At 45.4% G+C, this 22,685-nt stretch overlaps 1 protein-coding gene across 1 annotated transcript in view; it reads right to left on the reverse strand.

The window, feature by feature from the left end:
- Mcmbp (minichromosome maintenance complex binding protein) overlaps nt 1-22,685 on the reverse strand; it is a 47,555-nt gene that overhangs the window by 5,664 nt on the left and 19,206 nt on the right. The window contains exons 2-12 of the mRNA XM_051145402.1: nt 21,775-21,860; nt 20,729-20,869; nt 20,598-20,639; nt 16,988-17,089; nt 13,196-13,340; nt 11,499-11,650; nt 9,485-9,585; nt 5,872-6,050; nt 5,093-5,216; nt 2,890-3,007; nt 849-1,014 (exon numbers count right to left, since the gene is read on the reverse strand). Of these exons, the coding sequence (XP_051001359.1) occupies nt 849-1,014; nt 2,890-3,007; nt 5,093-5,216; nt 5,872-6,050; nt 9,485-9,585; nt 11,499-11,650; nt 13,196-13,340; nt 16,988-17,089; nt 20,598-20,639; nt 20,729-20,869; nt 21,775-21,860 (1,356 nt within the window). The remainder of the gene's footprint in view (nt 1-848; nt 1,015-2,889; nt 3,008-5,092; nt 5,217-5,871; nt 6,051-9,484; nt 9,586-11,498; nt 11,651-13,195; nt 13,341-16,987; nt 17,090-20,597; nt 20,640-20,728; nt 20,870-21,774; nt 21,861-22,685) is intronic.

Raw genomic sequence — 22,685 nt, forward strand, 5'->3', positions numbered from 1 at the left:
ATCTTAAGACACGCGGTTTTTCTGCTGCTTAAATAAGGGACATCGGAGCTGACAATTTAACAAGGCGAAATCAGACTCTGGTAAGTTCATTACTTCCTAGGTCATGGCTATGATAAGATGGGAAAACATAGCTTTAGAAAGTTTGATTTTAGCTGGGCAGTGGTGGCGCACACCTTTAACCCCAACATTTGGGAGGCAGAGGCAGGTGGATCTCTCTGAGTTGGAGGCCAGCCTGGTCTTTAGAGTGAGTTTGAAGGACAGCCAGGGCTCTGTTACATAGAGACACCCTGTATCAAAAAACAAACAAAAGGTTGTCGAATTTTCCCAATTTATACATTTTTGAGACAGAGTTTGTTGAAGCCCATCTGGCCTTGAACTCCTGGTCTCTTGCCTCTGCCTTCCAAGTGACAGGACTGCAGGTGAGTGCCACCACCCTAGCTACACTTCCCTGATTTTATGTCGTCTTTGCCATTAAAGTCCCCAGTCTTCATCACTGGTCGGCCTTGGCCTCACCTCAGCACAGCGCTGAGCCACGCTCTCACATGCTCCTGTCCTCTTGCAACAGGTCCCCTAACTGGGGTTAGTTCAAACCATGTGATCTGTTTTTTTCCCCAGGAACTATAAAACTGCCCGTGGGATGTAAAAATGTCATTTTAAATCCTTTCCTGAGCTAACAGGCAACCAACAGAGTGTCACAACAAAGCAATTGGTGCAGTTTGTGCTGCATGCTTTAGTCAAACGCATACTTTAAAACTATTTGCTAAATATAAGTCTGCCTGAAGAAGCCAGCCACTTCTGGCTAGATGGAGCAAAGCCAGAAGAGGACACGGGATTCTGCGCACGCGTACCTGGGGTGTCCAACTGCCCCTGCTCTAGGAGAGTCTCATCAATGACCAGGGAAGTGTTGTTGGGCAGCTGGAGCAGGCCGCTGACCAGTCGATTGGCTGTATAGTCTTTGTGAGGAATGAATTTCAACTGGTTCATGTTCTCTATCGTCATCTGTAGACGAAAAGACTGAGACAAAAACTGTAATGAGCAAGGATCCAAGCTTCTCTATTAAAAAATGCGCACAGACACACTTTGGGGTCAGAACTCCTGTGTTTCACGGAATGATATCATTTCTAAAAATGAGACAAAATGGTCTCAACAGCTCTTAGAAACGATTTGTGGCCACACTGCAATCCATGCCTCTTATAGCTGCTTGGTCTCCACCATTTCAGCTGGGCCTGGGGCATGCTGGAGAGAGAAGGCCAACCAGAGATACAAAATAGTAGACAGCTGCAGTTCAAACATCGGACACCCGGAAGCTGAACCTCATTAAGGGACAGGAGCTAGTAAAACACGAGGACTTCTGATCCTAGTCATTGACGCAAGACAAAGGGTTCTGTTTATCACAGACCACGGCATGACACTGCTGCCTCCTTTCCAACACTCCAAGCCAGAGCAGGGACCCCAAACCCCATCCTTGCCTCCACCCCGAACACACTCAACTCCCTTCTGTCTACTCTAAATGCCCTCTACTCATGCACGTTCCAGCCTTCAGAAAACCACCCTCCCCAAGTAAGAATGCAGCCCTGGCCTCACAGCTGAGACCTAGATGGATGGTCTCTGGCGCCACCTTGTGGCTGAGGGCTGGACCCACACCAGCCTCTTTGCTGGCGTACCTTATGTGCCCTTACTGTCCTTATATGCCCTCATTTGTGTAGGCAGACATGCCCCCAGGCAGGCACCAGGTCTGCTCCAGACTATTTGAGTCTCAGACCCTATTGGATAGATGAGCGTTTGTCCACTGCCATGGCCTCCTATCCCACTGCCAGGGTTTCACTGTTCTGCCGTGCATTTTTAAAGAGCCCACCAGCAATTACTTTCTTGGTCTTGAGGACAGAGAAACTATTTCAGGAGATGTGGACCTAGGGAACTACTAAGACCATTACATTACAGGGTCTATGAATGAAAGTCACATGACTTTTTTTTTTGATAGTCACATGCTTAAAGACAGAACAAGTTCTCCTACAGAAAATGTGCAAACTCTGCTGACAAGCTCTCAGATCCTACACCTCAGCTACCATCTAAGAAACACACAGATCAAAACACAGGTGCAAATGTGGAACCAGACCAGAGAACCTACGGGTCTCCTATTAATTTAGACAGTCCAGAGCTAGGCAAAATGCACAATGGTGTTAGTTTTGCCAGTTTCCTAACGACTCAACATGTCTTCAGTTTCGACACTAATGCTGGAAATTAGTGAAAGCACAGCCCACTGCGTCCTCGGACCTCTGCTGCTTCCACAGGGCCTGAAGTGAGGACACCACAGGCTGCTCAGGGGGCTGCTTCCGCAAGGCCTGGAGTGCAGACACCACAGGCTGCTCAGGGGGGCTGCTTCCGAGGGGCCTGAAGTGGGGACACCACAGGCTGCTCAGGGGGCTCTAGGTTCATTTTTTAAGCCCCAAAGAAGTGGCCAGCATTTCTAGTTACACAATTCATCAGAGCAACTCCCCTACCCCTGAGATCCTGACACACAAATGGTACATTTCAGATGCCTCCAAAGAGCAACTAACACTGGGGCTGGGAGGCAGGCCAATCTATTACCTTAGTGGGGAGAACTGGGCTCATGTGCTTTAGAGCATATTTAAAGTTCAGGGTCAATATGCACGCAATGGACCAAACTGAAAGAACAAATAGGCATAGATAGGCCTCAAGAGCAAGACCTTAAGGGAGTCACTGCTTTTGCATTAATTATTAGATTTACAAGTTTGGGCCTGGTCAATCAGTGTGAATGCTGAGAGCCCAGTTTAAATTGTGTCAATTGGCTTTGTCCCTTGTAAATGAGACTCATGAGAAGCACAAATTAGCCCTTGAGGCGAGCGGAGACTTCATGTATTATCTTACTGCTGGGACAAGGTGCTGGATGATCCGATACAGGTGCTCCGTGAAGGTGCTATTCTTTGGGCAACCACTCAGGTTAACTGTAAATTTTCCTAGTGGAAGAACATCTCTCCTTGTATATCTAGGAAAGGGGGGGGGGGGAACAAAAGTAAGATACTGAGACACCATCATTACAAACTTTGAAAACAGGAAGAGACAGCTCAGCAGTTAGAGCATTACCTGCTCTTCAAGAGGACCAGGGTTCAACCCCCAGACCCACAGGACAGCTCAGAGCTGTCTGTAACACCAGTTTCCGGGAGGCTAAGATGCCCTCTTCTGGCTTCCACAGGCACTGCATGCACAGATACACAGGCGAAACAGCCATACATTTATTTTTTATTTTTTTTATTTTTTAGCAGAACACTGGCTCTTTCACATATTAGAACAACAGCAGTTCAAGAGCCTTTCTGAAGTACAGGTAGAGCACCCCTTCTCCAGAGTCCAAAGTGCTTCACACTCCAGAACATTCACAGACCTCACTGGCTAGGCATGCCCGCTATGAGCTGGTAGCTACTGCTACACAGTCAGACCTGAGAAGGCCTGTGGCTCAGGCACTTCAGACTTCCCAGAATTTCAGGCTTTTCCATTAGGGATGTCCAGACAAGCAGTGACAGAACTCTGGTGTGAACCCAAGCATTACATACTATCTTAGATGCCTCCAGGAGAAAGGAAGATTTACAATGTAAAGATGCTTAAATAACATTTGTATTAAAAAGAGGGCAAAAACCCAACAGTTTGGGAAATGGTTACAGTATGAAACAAATTTATGATAAAATAAGGTAGAGTCATTGGAAAGCTTGGGAAGAAGGCTGAGTGTGGTGGCCACCCTTAATCCCAGCACTCGGGAGGCAGAGGCCACCTTCAGTCCCAGCACTCGGGAGACAAAGGCCGAAGGAGCTCTATGAGTGCCATGCCAGGACTATACAGTGATCCCCTATCTCAAAAAAGAAAGGTGGGGAGAGAGCTATGACGAGAAAATGGAGTCAACTAAATATTAAATGTAAAAAGCAAGACAAGAGCCGAGTGTGGTGGCGCACGCTTTTAATCCCAGCACTCAGGAGGCAGAGGCAGGCGGATCACTGTGAGTTCGAGGCCAGCCTGGTCTACAAAGTGAGTCCAGGACAACCAGGGCTACACAGAGAAACCCTGTCTTGGGGGGAAAAAAATTAAGATATGTGATTCAACACAACCGATGAGCCCACATTAGTAAATATATACATGGGTAAGAATATACTCAAGTAGGGGGCTGGAGAGAGGTGGCTCAGAGGTTAAGATCACTGACTACTCTTCCAGGGGTCCTGAGTTCAGTTCCCAGCAACCACTTGGTGGCTCACAGCCATCTATAATGTGATCTGATGCCCACTTCTGGCATGGAGGTGTACATGCAGGCAGAGCACTTATATACATAAATATAAGTAAACATTAAAAACAAAAAACCAAAAAGCAACAAGCAAACCCAAAACAAAATTACAAAGCAAACCAAATGCAACAACCGCTATGGTAGCGTCAAAGGCTGAGACACTAGCTGGCAGTGGTGGCCCACACTCAGGAAGCAGAGGCAGGCGATCTCTTGTAAGCTGGAAGCCAGCCTGGTCTACAGTTAGTTTTAGGACAGCCAAAGCTAAACCAAAAAAACAAAAACCAAAAACAAACAAACAAAAAAAAGTCTGAGGCATTAAAGTAAATATACAAATTAAATGTATATAAAGAAGGCATCGTTGTTTTTACAAGCAGAGTCTAGAGACGTATAAATAACACACACACACACACACACACACACACACACACACACACACACACACACACACGATATGGGGATGAGACTTGGTGATGAAACACATGCCTTGTGTGCACAAGACCATGGGTTTAATCCATATTACCACAAAAAAAAAATAAAAATAAAATAAAAATAAAAAAAGAAACAGCTCATTTTCCTCATCAGTCGTGTCCTCTGTCTGACCTAGGCTCTAACGTTTACTAGGAAGATGTAGTCAAAATGAGTTATGTGAAATTAAGAAAGGTTGAAAAAGGAATCGATATTTGGTACAACATTTGTAAAAATTCCACGTGAAGATAAAGCCTATACACTAACACACACACACAGCACAGCCGTCCCAACCCCCACTCTGCCCCGCGCCTCAGTTCCCAGGAAGACAGCAGCACTTACACTGTGGAGATGAGGTGCAGGATAAGGTACTCAGCAGCCAGACTGTCACCCAAGAGCGCATGAGTGAGGAAGCCCAACAGCTCTGCTCTGACTGGAGACAGCTCAGACATGAAACTGGACACAACTGTGGAAGGAAGGAAGGAAGGACGAATGAGTGTGTGCACGCCAGCTCTGCACCAGCATCTCGTGCAAGAGCAGGAAGGGAAGCTGTGATTCTGGAGACAATGAGTGTGAACTTGTAACAGTGGCTTGCACACAATGCCAATATCAGGGCGGGGCCAGACGGCTCAGAACTGAGCTTGATCCCGGGACCTGCACTGTAGAAAGAGAGGTGACTCCTTAAGCTCTTCTCTTACCTCCACTTGTGTGCCTTGACACACGCATGTTCTACGTTCCCCACAAAGAAATGTATTTTTCTGTTGTTGGTTTTCGAGGCAGGGTCTTTCTGTGTAGCCTTAGCTGTCCTGGACTCACTTGATAGACCAGGCTGGCCTCGAACTGACAGTGATCCGCCTGCCTCCGCCTCCTAGAGTGCTGGGATTAAAGGCGTGCGCCACCACAGCCAAGCTATAAATGCTCTTTTTTTTTTTTTCCCAATTAAAAAGCGATGTGAATATTAGACAAAGATAACTTATACTGTTCATTGTTGCTTAGGTCTCATCTCAAGGACAAGAATTAATAGAAGAGGAAATGGGGCAGAGCCACTAGAAAACTCACTGTGCTGAGGAGGGACCCTGGCCCGCAGAGGTGAAGCTGGCACTCGTAGCTCCAACACTTACACTGGCAGGTCCTGCTCTCCTCCTTGTTAAGGCAAGTGGGTAACAATGGGTTGATGTGCTGCAGCTTCTGGGCTAAAATCACATGAATTCTTGGCACGAGTGACGCTGGAGGACTATGCACCCTGTGCTCTTCTGCCGTGTCTGTGCACTCCATGGGGTCCAGCAGCGCAGAGGCGTCCCTGTGGAGGGAGGGATACGGTGGTTTACACAGGCCAGATAGCAAAGGTGTAAAAACATATGGTCTGAAGACAGACTCGGAATCCCATTCTAGGGATTCTCCATCCCCACTGGCAGAACGTGATCTCTCAAGCTAAGTGTGTTTGGTCACTCACGGCAACGTTTACTACCCTGGGTTTGTTCTTCCGCCCAAGACCAATGTGTTTAAGTCAGTGGCCTAACAGAGGACGGCAGTCAGAAGGCATCTCAAGGCAGATGCTCCTGGAATTCTCAGCACATCACAACACTGCAATCTTTTTTTCTAAAACCACATGTATTTATTATTTTGTGTGGAGATCCACTCACCTCTATCTTGCTAGTGGCCTTTGCTAAATTTTATTCTTTAATTTTATTCTGATGTGATGTTGCTCCTCCTCTCCCGAAAGTGCGAACAGGAGTGACTCTCACAGTGCGAGCGCTCAGGTCTGCTAGTCAAGAGTGACTCTCACAGTGCGGCGCTCAGGTCTGCTAGTCAAGAGTGACTCTCACAGTGCGGGCGCTCAGGGCTGGTAGTCAAGAGTGACTCTCACAGTGCGGGCGCTCAGGGCTGCTAGTCAAGAGTGACTCTCACAGTGCGGGCGCTCAGGGCTGCTAGTCAAGAGTGACTCTCACAGTGCGGGCGCTCAGGGCTGCTAGTCAAGAGTGACTCTCACAGTGCGGGCGCTCAGGGCTGCTAGTCACTTCAAATGACAGTCACCCCGAAGCCACGGGCCAAAGACTGAACGTGCAGTCTTCAGCTACACTGTGCGCCATGGCTAACACCACACATACAAACTGTGAGGCCTCACAAGACGCGGTCACAAACCCACTCCAAAGTCTGCCCTGTCTGTTTTCTTCCCCCTTGAACCAAGAAGCCTCAGTAATCAAGTAATTTACAAGGGGAGCTGTTCGGTGTGGTGGCACACACCTTTAAAATCCTAGCATTTGGGAGTCAGAGGCAGGAGGGTCCCTGAGTTCTAGGCTAGACTTGCCTACAGAACAAATCCCAGGCCACCCACGGCTACATGGTGAGACCATCTTGAGGAAACAACAGCAACAAAAACAACAACAACAAAAAACTTTTTGCCAACATTTTTGTGTTGTTGACATTGTTGCATTTTCTTCTCTCCCGCCACACCCCCCCCCCCCCCCCTGTTTTTCCCCGAGGCAGAGTCTCACTATCTTGTCCTGGAATTCACTATGTAGAACCAGGCTGGCCTTGAACTCATAGACATTTGCTGCTTGTGCCTCCCAAGAGCTGAGATTTAAAGCTCATGCCACCATGACTGGCTTTTTCCAATATTTTTAAGTATGAAAACCATTAAGTTCTTGGTATGTAAAAAGCCAACAAGTCTGCCGTGGTGTGCTGCTGCCAGGCTTCCTTCCCCTTCAGCAAAAGGGAAGGCGGAACACGGGCTAGGGTCTCACAGCTTGCTAGGTGATAAGACAAAGTCTCAAAGCACACAAATATATCACGCCTTGTCGAAGAAAGGAGGAGTGATGATGAAATACATGTGCAGCTGCGTGTTTTCCCAAAGGATAAATATGGGAAGGGTAGCCAGAGACTAGGAAGCTAGTTTCCAGAAGGATAGGACCAAAACAGGGGCAGGAACACACAAAGGCATCCTGCGCACTTGCCAACAGCATAGCCCGCTAGTCCTGTAGGGATGCAGAGAAGCTGGGAAGTGAAACGGAACCACACAAGTGAACTACAAACACCAGAATCAGAATCAAAGTGGGCAGGAGTGGCACCTGAACACAAAGCCTCACTCTGACAAACAGTACTGGGTGCTGGTGTACACCTGGAACCCTAGCACTCAGCAGGCAGAGGCAGGAGAACGGACACAAGCTTTAGGTCAGCCTGATCCACGTAGAGACTCACTGTCTGAAAAGACAAGAAAACAAAGCCATAGGAAACAAAGATTTTGGTGTCGAGGCTCTTTGCGTAGTGCACTGCTCACCAATTCTCTAAGTCCCTTCGTTTAACTGCAGAACTGAGCACAGCACACCGAGGGCAACGGGTGTACAACTACAGAAGGAGACAGCGATAGCCCGTGCTGAGTGACACTGTCTTTTGCTACATTATGTAGCCCAGGCTGGTCTAGATCTCAGTTCTTTCTGTCTCAGCCTTCCAAGTGCTGAGAGAGAGAGAGAGAGACGAGGGAGGGAGGGAGGGAGGGAGGGAGAGAGAGCAAGAGAGAGAGAGAGACAGAGAGAGACAGAGAGACAGAGAGACAGAGAGACAGAGAGTGTGTCCGTGCACCAAAAACCCAGGTAGTCACAGAAAATATAGAAAAGCATTTTCAAATTCCAATTATCCTACACAAACCTCAACTCAAATGAGCCGTGAAGAGAGTGCTCTTGAGCTTATGGGCTCAGGAAAAGACTTTCTGCACAGGACCCCATAGGATAAGCACTAAGACCAACACCTGACAGGTGGGATAGTATGGAGTCCTGTGAGATGATACAAATTAGATGCAGCAGAGAGGAGCACAGGTCCCTGAGCACTGGAGCAGTGCCTTCATGGGATTATGGAACTGGGATTTTCTTCTCCGTCTTTTATATCCTAGTCACACTTCCCACCATGATCCCTACCTCCACATGGGGCAGAAAAAAACAAGAACAAAAGCCCCAGTGCATGTGATGGGAAGTCCACAACTGTGAGGCACACACTGACTCGCCGTATAAATGGACGCTCTCAGGCATAAGGGCAGCAAGCTAACAGTCTCCTAGCTCTCTATCTCTAAGGATCTAAAAACGAGCCAAGCCAGTACCAGTATTTACTCTTCACTTAGATAAAATTCCTCACAAGAAAAGGTGTCCCTTGAAAAAACTAGACAATAATAAGCTGGTACCTACAAAATCCAAGTTGTTTAATGTGACAGAAAATAATTACTAAAAACAGTAAGGCCATGGTAAGGACCTGGAGTTGGCTCACTGTGGCTCCTACTAGCTGAAGCTGGTCCATACTGACAGAAAGAAATTACCTGAATAACAACTGCAGGAGAAAATGGCTACTGTAACAGAGACAAACTTAATGAAGAGCCTTTGAAAGACACAACATAAGTCAACCGAAGCTGAGGTGCCAGACATTCACATAAAAGTATCTTTCAAACTACTAAAGACAAAGTGGAAAACACTACCATGACAGGAGGGAGACACCGCCTTAGCCGCCTGATCAACACCGATGCTGTGATGCATCGGCGACACAGCACTAGGAGACTGATGCAGCCTGGCTCCCTTTGCAGAGATGGATGGTGCTGATACACAACAGCAGTGATGACAGCCACATGGGGCATGGGTGGGCAACTGGTGAACTGGAGGTTCTTGTTATAACTGTCCTTTATAACTATCTGCCACTTTCCTAAAATGACATCCAAGGAAAAATAACAAAGAAAACCCTAGCGAACAGACTCACCTCTCTTCGTGATTCAGTATGCTCAGGACAGGGTCCACAGACAGCACACCATATAACTCAAGAACATCATTAACTTTGAAGCAATCCCAGTCTTCGTAGACCTAATGGCAACACAAAATCAGGTTATCCCTGAGTCATAACCAAGAGTGGCCAGGTCCTTGCCAGCTGGCAAGCACGGAACAACCACACTCCTAGCGATTGGTGGTGAGCCAAAAGCTAAGCCAGAGCTAGGCACAGGTGCACAGAGCCTGCCTGCCTGGTCTTATACTTGTTCTGTGGCCTACACTGACCCTGGACTCAAAGCAGTCCTCAGGCCTCGGCCTCTCAAGTGCTGGGACAAGAAACTATAATCAGTTTATTATTTTGCATACTGTAGCTCAGAGTAGCCTTGAATTCTTGATCTCCCTATCTCAGCCTCCAGAATGGTGGGATTATGGGCTTGTGATGACACACTCAGTATTTTATTTTGAATACAAGTGAGAGTTCGGTTTTGAAAACAAAGGTACAATAGCAGAAACAAGATATTATGAAATCAGAAATGACATAGGAAGGGAAGCAGAGCTGAATTTGGCTTTGTGAAACAGGATGTGCTTGTAATTTTTATGTCAACTTAACACAAGCTAGTCTTTAGTGAAGGGGAGACTCAGTTGGAAAAATGTGTTAACACAGGACTGCAGGCACATTTATAGAGCATTTTCTTAGTAAGTGACGAATGTGGGGCTGGGCTATCCCTGAGCAGGTAGGCCTAGGTTCTATAAGAAAGGAGGCTGAGGGCTGGAGAGATGGCTCAGTGGTTAAGAGAATCACTTGCTCTTCCAAAGGTCCTGCGTTCAATTCCCAGCAACCATATGGTGGTTTACAACCATCTGTAATGTGATGTGATACCCTCTTCTGTCAGGCCGAACACTGTATACATAATAATAAATAAATCTTTAAAAAAAAAAAAAAAGAAAGAAAGAAAGGAGGCTGAGCAAGCCATGAGGAAGGAGCAAGCCAGTAAGCAGCACTTCTTTCCATGGCCTCAGCATCAGCCCCTGCCTCTAGGATCCTGCCCCACTTAAGCTCCTATCCAAAGTTCCTTTGATGGTGAGCTGATGTGGATGTGTACACTTAATAAGCCCTTTCCCAAGCCCTTGGTTTTGGTCATGTTGTTTCATCAAAGCAGTACTGACCCTGATTAAGTCACTGTGTCTCACTATGTAGCTCAGGCTGGGTTTGAATTCTCTACTATTCTGTCTCTATATTCCCTGAGCACTTGGAATACAGGCATACGACACCACGCTAGGCTCCAAACTGGCCAATTCTATAAGAATGTTGCGGTGGGTGGAGACATGGCTCAGCAGATGACAGCAGCCATCTGCTCTTCCAGAGGTCCTGAATTCACTTCCCAGCAACCACATGGTGGCTCACGACCATCTATACTGGAATCTGATGCTCTCTTCTGGCCTGCAGGGGTACATGCAGGAAGAGCACTCATACATACAATAAATCTTAAAAGAATGTTGTGCTAACCAAAATAAGGGGCTCCCAAAAAATTGGTTCAGTCCAACCAATTGAATGGTAAGCATGTTACTTCATATACAAAGGGAATACGCAAGTACGCATAGGGACCCTGATCATCTCAGTGGGATCAGCGTCAGAGAGGGAGCCTTTTCTGATGGGAACTATAAACAAGTATGGTAAAAAAGATGCAATATTGCTTTCTAAAGATGGAGAAGCCATGAGCCAAGGGATGCAGGCAGCTTCTCAAAGGTGGATGAGGCAAAAGACCAAACAAACTGCATCCTGGCCTCCCGTCCATCCTGCCAGAGCATCCAGAGGACAGCAAAGCCTCCAGACACACTGATTTCATCCAGTTCTCATGTCAGACTTACAACCTAACCCTGGAGAACAACCTTTATTGTTGTAAATGTCTAAGCCTGGAGGGATTTGTTATAGTGACACATGCTGGGCTCTTCTAACGCCTCATTGCTGAGAGGGTATCATCTGTGGATAGAGTCAGGGAAGGCCGTACCTTAACGAGGCAGGCAGGGCCCTTCTCTCCTGGCAGAGGGAAGTTCAGATCGAAGGGAGAAGAGAGATTCAAGGAGTTCAGCTGCTGCCCGGTGGAAGCTTCAGTTTCTAAGCGTTTTGGCTCGCCGCACCAGTGCAGGCCACCGAGGCCGCCTAGACCCAAACAGCAGTGCATGCAGTCACTTCAAAGCCCAAAGACAAGAACATTCCAAAAGTGCTTTTCAAGTTTGACGTAAGTCACGTTGGTGAGTTTGAAAAGCCCAATGCCCTGCTTTAATCAAACTGTTTGACCAGAACAGGACAGATACACACCTAAAATATTAATCCCTTCCTTATTATGAAATGGCAACAAACTACTCCACACATATTGAAGGAACTTTCTTTCTTTTCTGAGACAGGGTCTCACTCTGTAGCACAGGCTAGCACTGAACTCTAGCTCATCCTCCTGTCTTAGTCTCCTTAGTGTTAGGATTTCAGATATTAAGTCATAATGCCCAACTCATGTAAGGACTTTTAAAAGTTAATTTCCTCTTAGTCATCTACAGCACTATGACCCACTAGTGACCAGGACAGCACATTAGCCCTAACAACTCTCTAACTGGACATAAGGCCACTCAACAAGTGGGAGACCACGTCTGGTACTGGAAGCTTAGCCAACGGCTCAATGCTGTTGAAGCCATGGTTCCTGGAGAAGCATCCACAAGCACTGCTTCCCTAAGCCAGCGTAACCCTAACAACAACCTGAGTTGTCCTTACAGCCACTGCTAAGTGCAGCCCCCTCACCCTCCATCTAGGAAACCTCTCTTTGCAACAGATGGAAGACCACTACAGAAAGCCTCAGCCAATCAATCTGGACTTGCACCTGGCCGTGGTGGCGCATCCCTGTAGTCCCAGCACTCAGAAAGCAGAGTCAGGCAGTGGATCTCTGAGTTTGAGGCCAGACTGGACTACAAAATGAGCTCTAGGATAGCCAGGGCTACAAAAAGAAACCCTATCTTGAAACACAAACAAACAAAATTAGCTATACTCAGGAAAAAATGAATCACAAATTTATCCTGCAATTTTTGTATTTTTAAAATTTTTGATATTTCTGGCCTTACAAAATTCAACAGAAATACCATGATTCCAAAAAGAAAAAGGATGTTCTCAGATAAGTCATTTTTAGGGTAAAGTACTATTGTTCAAGAGTGAGGACAACAGCCAGGCACGGTGGCATATGCCTTTAATCCCAGTACTTGGGAGGCAAAGGGAGTCAGATCTCTGTGAGTTCAAGGCCAACCTGGTCTACAAATTGAGTCTAGGACAGTGAGGGCTATACAGAGAAACCCTGTCTCAAAAAACAAAACAACAAACAAACAAACAAACAAACAAAAAAAGAAAAGACAGGCAGAAAAATATCTTTTTCTAGCCAACCACCCGGGGAATAAAAGCATCCGTCAAAGTAGCTTTCCAAAGAGTGCTCACTGCTGTAAAGATGCCCCAGCATGTGTACGGCACCCCAGTCCCAGCTGTCAGGTATGGAACCAGGGCCTCATACCTTCAAGGCCAAATCTCGGCTACTGATCTTCACCCCGACCAACACCATCCAGTTATGATGAACATGAAATGAGGTCGTATACATCATGTGTGTGTGTTCCCAGATTTAGAACAACCTGAAAACAAATCTGAACGTCAGGAGGAAGCTGAGGTGCCCATTACCTGCCTGCCGGGCACCTGCGTGTTGGTCTTTCTGTTTATTAGGCTGTAGGTCCATATCTTCGTCATCTTCATAACTCCGCTTATGCCGACTGGGAGTATAGGAAGTCGAGGGACTGACTCGAGCTTGGTTTGCATTGACATAGGCGTTAAATAAAAGGTTAAGAAGAAAATCACCTTGAACCGCATTATCTTAAATTAGGGTAATTACATGGTTATAAACATCACCAATTTGACAAGTAAGTTAAAAGCAAAAATTTTTAAATATTTGTTTTTATTTTATGTTTATGAGTGTCCTGCCTACAAGTATGTAGGAGAGGGTATCAGATTCCCTGGCCCTGGAACTGCAAACCATTCTGAGCAGCTATGTGGATACCAGGAACCATGCCCAGGTCCTGTGCGAGGGCAGCCAGTGTTCTTAATGGCGGAGTCATCTCTCTAGCTCCTACAATATTTCTGAAAGAAGGCTAGACTTCCAGTGTTGGCCACTGTCTTAATTGGGGCTTTACTGCTGTGAAGAGGCACCATGACCACAGCAACTCTTACAAAGGAGAACATTTAGCTGAGGCTGGCTTACTGTTCAGAGGTTTAGCCCATCGCCATCACGGTAGGAAGCATGGCAGTGTGCAGCGGGACATGGTGCTGGAAAGGAGCTGAGGGTTTGACATCGTGATCCACAGGCAGTGGGAAACTGTGTGCCACGCTGGGCATAGCTTAAGCATAGGAGACCTCAAAGCCAGCCCCCACCCCGCCCCTGACAGTGGCACACTTTTACAACAATGCCACACCTACTCCAACAAGGCCACACTTTCTGTGGGCCAAGCATTCAAACGCATGAGTCTATGGGGGCCAGACCGATTCAAACCACAGTCACGAAAGAGGTTTTATTCTATGCCCTACCTCAACCAAACTGGACAATACAGATAAAGCTACTGTCTGCAGGCAATGGACAGCAGTAAGGTAAGGTTATAATCATCCTCGAATTAGGAGACACAACCCAAGGAAAGACTTTACATCCTTCTGGCTGTAGTGGGACCCTCTAAACTGTAGCAAATATGAGTGGAGGTCTATCTCTTGCTGGATGGAGAAAACAAAGCCTATAGCTCAGGGATACAAAAGCAGCAGCAATTTGCAAAAGGGCATCTAGAAGGAGCCAGGTGTAGACAGAAGACCCTCCAAAACTTTATCTCTAGCCAAGCACCAAGCTACCGACTACAAGAAGTCGTGTTGTTCCCTCAGGTCTAGCAGAGAACTTAAATGGCGACTGTGCACACAAGCAGCACTCGGACCTGAAGGGCACCCCAGGCATTTGAGAGCTGACTGCAGCCCATCTTGTTATGTGGGGTGTGCCTCGGAGAAGAGGAGTAACTATATAAGCTTGATAAATTCCCAAACCTCTGCATGACAAGATCAATGTGATCTAACACACCAACTGCCAAAACCAAATCCAACCCTTCTGAAGACAGGAAACTCAATTCTCTACTACAGTGTTGATTTTTAGCAGATAATTTAAAAAGTAGTTAAGTGAAAAAACAGGAAAATCTGATCCATTATCAGATTTTAAAATCAATACAAACAAACCGTTGAGATAACAGATTCTGAGATAAGAGAATAACTGAGTAAGGATTTAAAACACAAAGAAAGGTAAGGCACAGTATTAAAAGGACAAAGCTGGAGATGGAATGCAGCTCAGTTGGTAGAATGGCTGCCTAGCATGCCTAAAGGCCTGCGTTAATCCCTGGCGTGGAGGCACATGTCTTGCGGTCCCAGCACTCTAGAGGTGAAGGCAAGACCATCAGAAATTTGGCGTCATTCTTGCAGATATGCCAAATTGGAGCGCAGCCTAGGCTACATGAAATACTAGAGGAACAGAAAAGGAATATTCAGAGAACGGTAAACATTGAATTAACCAAATGGAAAATTACATCTGAAAATAAAATCTGTGAAAGGCAAATTCAAGTCCAGCGTAGGCTATATGAAATACTAACTCAAAAACAAAAAGGTGAGCCGGGTGTGGTGGTGCTCACCTTTAATCCCAGCACTCGGGAGGCAGAGGCAGGTGGATCGCTGTGAGTTTGAGGCCATCCTGGTCTACAAAGCGAGTCCAGAATAGTCAAGACTACACAGAGAAACCATGTCTCGAAAAACCAACCAACCAAACAAACAAACCAAAAGGTTTGTTTTGATGAGTAAATAGAGAAATATCCAGAGAAATAGTAACACTGAAAGAAAAAAAAAAAAGAAGACAGAAAATTAGATCTGAAAATAAAAGCTGTGTAAAGAGGGAAACAACAAGCCGGGCGTGGTGGCGCACGCCTTTAATCCCAGCACTCGGGAGGCAGAGGCAGGCGGATCGCTGTGAGTTCAAAGCCAGCCTGGTCTACAAAGTGAGTCCAGGATGGCCAAGGCTACACAGAGAAACCCTGTCTCGAAAAACAAAAAAAAAAAAAAAAAAAAAGAGGGAAACAACAATGAAAGCTCAAACCACCCCTGCTGCCCCTGCCCCAACCACGTAACACACACAAAGCTCACAGTGACCTGCAGACTGGAGATGGAGGAAAGAAATTAGATGAACCTGAACAAAGGCTAACAGTAACAATTTTACTAAAGCGAAATGAGGGGGAAAACACTAAGTACCAAAAACAAAACCCACAACGAACAGCTGGCCATGGTGGTGCACACACCTACAATCCCAGCCCTCAGGAGGAAGTGGCAGGCAGATCTCTGTGAGTTCAAGGCCAGCCTGGTCTACAAAGCTAATCCAGGATAGCCAAGGCTCCACAGAGAAACTCTGTTTCAAAATAAAACAAAAAACAAACAACAACAATAACAAAAAACAAACAAAAACCTACAAAGAACAAAGAGGATCGTGAGTATGTTCACAAATATAAATGACGTGGTCGAAGTCTGGCTGGACTGGAAGGTGCGTGTGATTCCAGTAGCTGGAGGAACACCAGGAGGCCAGCGTCTGAGCTGTGTAAGACTTTGCATCAAAACACAGACACTGCCAAAACAAAACAAAACACCCCCTAAAACTCACCAGTTTTAACTAAATGACTGAAACATGTACCAAAACTTAGTGTAATGAGGCTAGAGAGATGGCTCAGTGGTTAAGAACACTCCCAGAGGACCCAGGTTCTGTTCCTAACACCCACAAAACACTTGTAACTCCAGTTCAGAAGGATGTGAAACACTCTTTCAGTTTCCCCATGAGCTCTTAGGAGCATGCAATGCTCATAAACTCACGCAGGAACACACACACACACACACACACACACACACACACACACACACACACACACACACACACACACACACACACACACACACCTTTAAAAAATTAGGGCTGGTTATGACTCAGCAGTCAAGACACTGGCTGCTCTTGCAGAGAACCAGGGTTCAAGTCCCAGAACCCACACTGCAGTTCACACCTGTCTGTTACTCTAGTTCTGGGGCTTATGACATCCTCACATAGGCATACATGCAGGCAAAACACCAACGCACATAAAAATTATATATATACATACACATATATAATAGAATGCATTCTAATTTAAAATTGTACTTCTCTCTTATTATCATGATAATGTTTAAGTACCTACAAATCTATCTCAACCCATTTTAACAGCATTTCACTATAGGGATATATCATAATTTATGTACCTCTGTGATGAATACTTGAATTTGTGTCTTACTAAAAACATACTTAGGAACACATTTTTTCCTAGCTCATGTCCCCAGGATAAAAAGATTAAAGAATCATTCGGCAAATGGTAATGTTCAGAGAAAGGATATCTCTTTGACCCATGTAGATTCCCCGGGCACTGGGACACAGTAGAAGGTCTGTCTCTCTGAAGTGGTGGATCGTGGAGAGCTTAAGTCAAGCTCTTGCTGAGGCTGGGACATATAGAAAAACATTTTAAGTCTTTGTTAAGAAAAACACATTTTCAATTGAGATGTAATCTGAATAAATTAAATAAATAAAAGAAAAAAAAAAGGAAAAACATATTTTTATATTGTAAAATCATAATAGATATTGTTACCTCAAGTTAATGTAAATAACAAGCAATTGATTTCATTTTTTTTTTTTTTAAGATAGCATCTCCATATGTAGCTCTGGCTGGAATCTGCCTCACATCACACTCACTCCCATATACTGGGAAGCACTGTATGGCACATGCTGCCACCACCACACACTACACTTCTAAAACTGCCTTCTTTTCTTTTCCATTTTTTTTTTTTTCTTTCTTCCTTCTTTTCCTTTTGTGGAGCTTTTTTGTAGCCTGCATTGAGCTCTAAGGTTTGGCAATCCTCCTGCATCTGCCTCTCAAATTCTAGGATTACAAAAATGAGGCAGTACACCTAGCTTTCCAGCTTACATTTCTCCTACATTACTCACTTAGTTACTGTGCACGTGGGGAGGAGGGCTATGTGCGTGCCATGGCTTACATATGGAAGTGAGAGCACAGCTTGCAGGAGTGGGTTCTCTCCTTCCATGTGGCTTCAGGGACTGAACTCAGGCCATCAGGCTAGGTTGGCAGCCATTGCTCTTACCCACTGAGTCATCTTACAAGTCCCCACGCTACCATTTTTAAAACAACCCCAAAGCCTGACAGTGGTGTTGCATGCCTTTGATTCCAGCACTCAGGAGGCAGAGGCAGGAGGATGTCTGAGTTCAAGGTCAGCCTGCTCTACAGTGTGAGTTCCAGAATGGTCTGAGGATGGTCTTGAACTTCTGATCCACTTCCTGAGTGAACCCAGTGCCTCGTGCATGCTAGGCAACCATTGTTACCTCAGCTATATTCTCCACCCCAAACTATGTTTTTTTGCCTATTTTTCTTTCTTTTTAGGGACAAAGTCCTTTTCATTGGAATGGCGCTCTCACTTAAGATTTTTATTTATTTTATTTCATTCTATTTTTTTGAGACAGGGTTTCTATGTAACCCTGGCTGTCCTGGAACTTACTCTGTAGAATAGGCTGGCCGCAAACTCAGACATCTGCCTGCTTTTGCCTCCTAAGTGCTGGGATCAAAAAAAGCTTGTGACACCATTGTCCTGCTGGAGCTTTTCTTTCTTTCTTTCTTTCTTTTTTGCAGATACGCCTTCTCTCTGAGCCCGTGGCAATGTCATGCCAAGATTACCTACTTGTAATTTATGCTACTGGACAATGAAGAGGGAACTTTAAATGGTGATATAATCACCAAGGCATTGGGACTTCTCTTTCTCCTTTAAAGATTTATTTATTTATCATCTATACAGTGTTCTGCCTGCATGAACACTTGCATTACAGAAGAGGGCACCAGATCTCATTACAAATGGTTGAGAGCCACTATGTGGTTGCAAGGGGGTTGGACTCAGGACTGATAGTCAATCCACCAACTTGGTATATTTTCTTATGGAAATACTCTAAAAGGAAAGACACGATAAAGCCTTAAGCCATCTTTAAATCAGTCCACTAGTCTAAATCATTGTCAGATGCCACACGGCAGCTTCTCGGTTAGAGCTGGAGCAGTTCTCCGTGCAGGAATGGTACTGGTACCTGTCATCATAGCTGGCATAAATTAAGGCTGTCAACTGCAGGAAAGCTGAGTAGGTAAAGAGTAAGAGGCCCCAAATCAGCTAACGAAGACAAGGTTCTGGATCCATGAAGTGGAGAGCTAGACCCAGGAGAGGGGCCAGCAGAGGCCTCACCTTCCTATGGCCTGGCTAACCCCACCTATAATCCTTATGTCCCTCCCAACAATGGACAGTTAGGGTCTGTGTTTCAACAGAAAACACATGAAAAACACAAGAAATGACAGGAGACACTAGTTATCTGGTCTATTTAGACAAGCTAATGGTCTGTTTTACTGTTAAAATAAAAATAAGCTTTTCACTGGCCCAACTAAGACACCACATGATGAACTGGTGACAAAATAAAGTCATGTTCCCCTAGTATTAGAAAAGCAAAGAGAAACAGAGCAGATAGCTTACAGTTCCTTTACAAATGTCTCCTAGTAAATTTATCCTCCACACTGTCGCTTTGGGGCCTAATATTCCCGAAGCCCTGTACGAAGTAAAGCAGTCACTCCTTTCACAGCCACATGACGCCCAATATTCAGTGCTTTCTCTGTTACTGATACATAGAAGAGTGTTTTTGGTACTTGTTTCTATCTGTGAAAATTCTGTTTTAAGCTGGGTGCGGTAGAGCACACCTTTAATCCCAGCACTCAGGAGGCAGAGGCAGGTGAATTGCTGTGAGTTTGAGGCCAGCCTGGTCTACAGAGAGTTCCAGGACAGCCAGGACTACACAGAGAAACCCTGTCTCGGAAAAAAAAAACCATAATAATAATACTTAAAAAAAATTCTGCTTTAAAACCCGTATATAAAGTCAAGTGTGGTAGTAAGACACCTGTGATCCAAACACCTGAAGGAAAAGGCAGCACACATATGGGTTCCAGGTCAAGGCAGCCAAGCTGCACAGTGAGACCTTCATTCAGAAGCCGTGTTTGTAAGGGGAAGGAACTGCTCGATGGTAAAGCCAATGCTTCTTTACTCTCCGACACACCCCACAACTTTCCCTTAGAAAAACAGGGTGAGATTTAATTGTATTTAGTTGAGGGAGTGACAAGAGAGTTCAGTGGGCAAAGGTACTTTCTGTCAACCCTGTTGACCTGAGTTTGAGCCCTACGACCCACATGAACATGCTCAGACCTCCATGGTATATGCCCTCTGCCCTACAAACAAACAAACAAACAAACAAGTAAATGTTTAATTATACCTAATTGAGAAAGTGCCATGTCTAAGTTAATCTTTCACCTTTGTTTAAGGAAACAATCATACACTGTGCTTTCAACCAAAGATACTAAGGAAGGGTCCTGTCCTTTATAATCTTGCCAAAAATCTTTAAAAGAAAAGTATGTCAGAAAAACTCTTAAAGATAAATTTAAAATATTCTGCCTGGTTTTGTTTTGTTTTTTCAAGACAGGGTTTCTCTGTGTAACAGCTCTGGCTGTCCTGGAACTCACTCTGTAGACCAGGCTGGCCTCAAACTCACATGGATCTTCCTGTCTCTGCCTCCCAAGTGCTGGGATTCAAGGCGTGAGCCACTACTGCCCGGCCTTTTTTTTTTTTTTTTTTTTTTTTAAAGTAATTCACACATAAGACAAATATATGAAAAATCATGCTTAAAAAGTTTCAAATTGGGGGCTGGAGAGATGAGATGGCTCAGAGGTTAAGAGCACTGTCTGCTCTTCCAGAGGTCCTGAATTCAACTCCCAGCAACCACATGGTGGCTCACAAGCACCTGTAATGGGATCTGGTGCCCTCTTCCGGTGTGCAGGTGTGAGGGCAGACCACTGTATACATAATAAATAAATAAATAAATATTTTTTTTAAAGTTTCAAATATCATAAAAGATACATACCCCGCATTCTGCTATATCTCTGTATTTTCCAAAATGAAGAACCTATGACCCAAACAGAAGATAAAGTTATATAAATGTAATTAATATTAAAATCTATAACTAAACAGGCTCAGAAAGAAAGCTGTACATACTCGTGCTTTTGTGTTCTGGTTAACCGTTTCATACACTCCCATGTAAAACTCAGGGTCAAACATATCCTGAACCATGCAGCGGAACTTGACGAGGCTGTTAGGTTTCAGATAGTGAAGAGGGACTTCGTTCAATGACGGCACCTTCAGAGAGACCAAGCTAGTCAGCAAACCTGCCGTCTGTGACTGGTAAGCACACGCGCACTCAAAATCGAGCCCCATCCAGAAGCTGTCTGCTCTCACTGCTCAGCACATCTGCTGAGGAAGGAAGAACTTTCCTCTGAGTTCTCCCAAGTTCCTATGATCACACTTGACTCTACAGGATGCTTGCTTTTCCTTCCAAAAGCACGCATAGTATGTGCAACACCGCCCCCCGCCCCGCCTGCCTTCTTTTAGTTCAGTTTTATTTTTTGTTTTCTTTCTTTAAAGATTTATTTATTTATGCATTTATGTACATGAGTATTCTGCCTGCATGCACACCTGCACACCAGGGAGGGATCAGATCACATTATAGATGATTATGAGCCACCATGTGGGTGCTGGGACTTGAACTCAGGACCTCAGAAAGAGCAGCCAGTGCTCTTACCCACTGAGCCATCTCTCTAGCTCTCTTGTTTTCCTTCTTTTGAGACAGGGTCTCACTTTGTAGCTCAGAATGGTCTAGAAGTCACTAATAGCCCAGGCTGGTCATGATCCTTCTGTGTCGGCCTCCCAAGCCCCAAGGGACCCCCGAACCTTTCAATCAACAGAAAGGCGTGCGCTTTGCGGGGCTTCTCTGTACACTCACACATGCCAATTCTTTTAGGAAGGAACAAGACAAAGGTGACAGCTACTCTTAGAACCACAGTTTACTAAGAAGGAAGTCACCTCCTGCCATCTAGAGGCACAACACAGAAGCACCAGGCCAAAGCCTTTTTATTTTTACTTGGAACAGTTGTGGCCACTCACTCCTCTACTTCTGATCACGGGTGTGTTGGGGAAGGGGAGGGGGCTGCACGATGCTGAGAGAAACGACAGCCAACCAACTCACACAACAGCAGTAAGCTCACCCATTTAGGAGCATTATTTTCCTTCAGCTTTTCCTTGAAATAGTCAATAACTTTCTTCTCCCAGTCAGGATTAACTCCATTTTGGGCTGAAAGAGAAACATGTTCATCATAGCACAAACGAGCATCAGGTCAGTAACATGCAAACGTAATAGTTAATACAGGGGCTAGAGGGATGGCTCAGTGGCTAAGAGCACTGGCTGCTCTTCCAGAGGTCCTGGGTTTACCCACATGGTAGCTCACAACTGTCTGTAACTCCAGTTTGAGGGAATCTGACACACTCTCACACATACACAAGCAAACAGAACACCAATGTACATAAAATAAAAATTAAAAATGTAAAAATAGTTAATACAAGTAAATGTGCACCTGAACAATTCACAAGCATTCAAGGAGCTTCCCTGCTGGCTGCTGGGTGCTGGGTGCTGGGTGCTGGGTGCTGGCTGCTGGCCCTCAGCTCTCGGGCATTAGCAGCTGAGAGCCAACACCTAAACAGAGCAGCTAAAGCTTCAGTATCTAAAGCATTTAGTTCAAAATACTTTTGTGTGTAGTAATACACCTTCAAATGGCAAATGGAGAGGGTTTTTTTGTTTTGTTTTGAGACAGGGTTTCTCTGTCCTCCACTTGCTTTGTAGACCGGGCTGGGATTACAGGCGAGTGCACGTGCCTGCGCGTGTACAAGGAGCCAGAGAACAATGTGGAGCAGCTGGGTCCCGGGCTCTAACTCGGGTCAGTCATCAGGTCTGACACTGAACGCCTGCACCTGTAATGATCCGAAGCCGTTAACCTACATACACAGTACACAGAGCACCTGCACCTTTGTCCCATTTGTCCTATCATTTGTTGGATCACTCGTAAACAGTTTTCTAACCCATTAACGTTTCACGCATTATGTACATTTGCCTTCTAAATAT

Source organism: Acomys russatus, chromosome 5 (genome assembly GCF_903995435.1).
Source record: "Acomys russatus chromosome 5, mAcoRus1.1, whole genome shotgun sequence".
In the NCBI taxonomy this organism is placed as follows: Eukaryota; Metazoa; Chordata; class Mammalia; order Rodentia; family Muridae; genus Acomys; species Acomys russatus.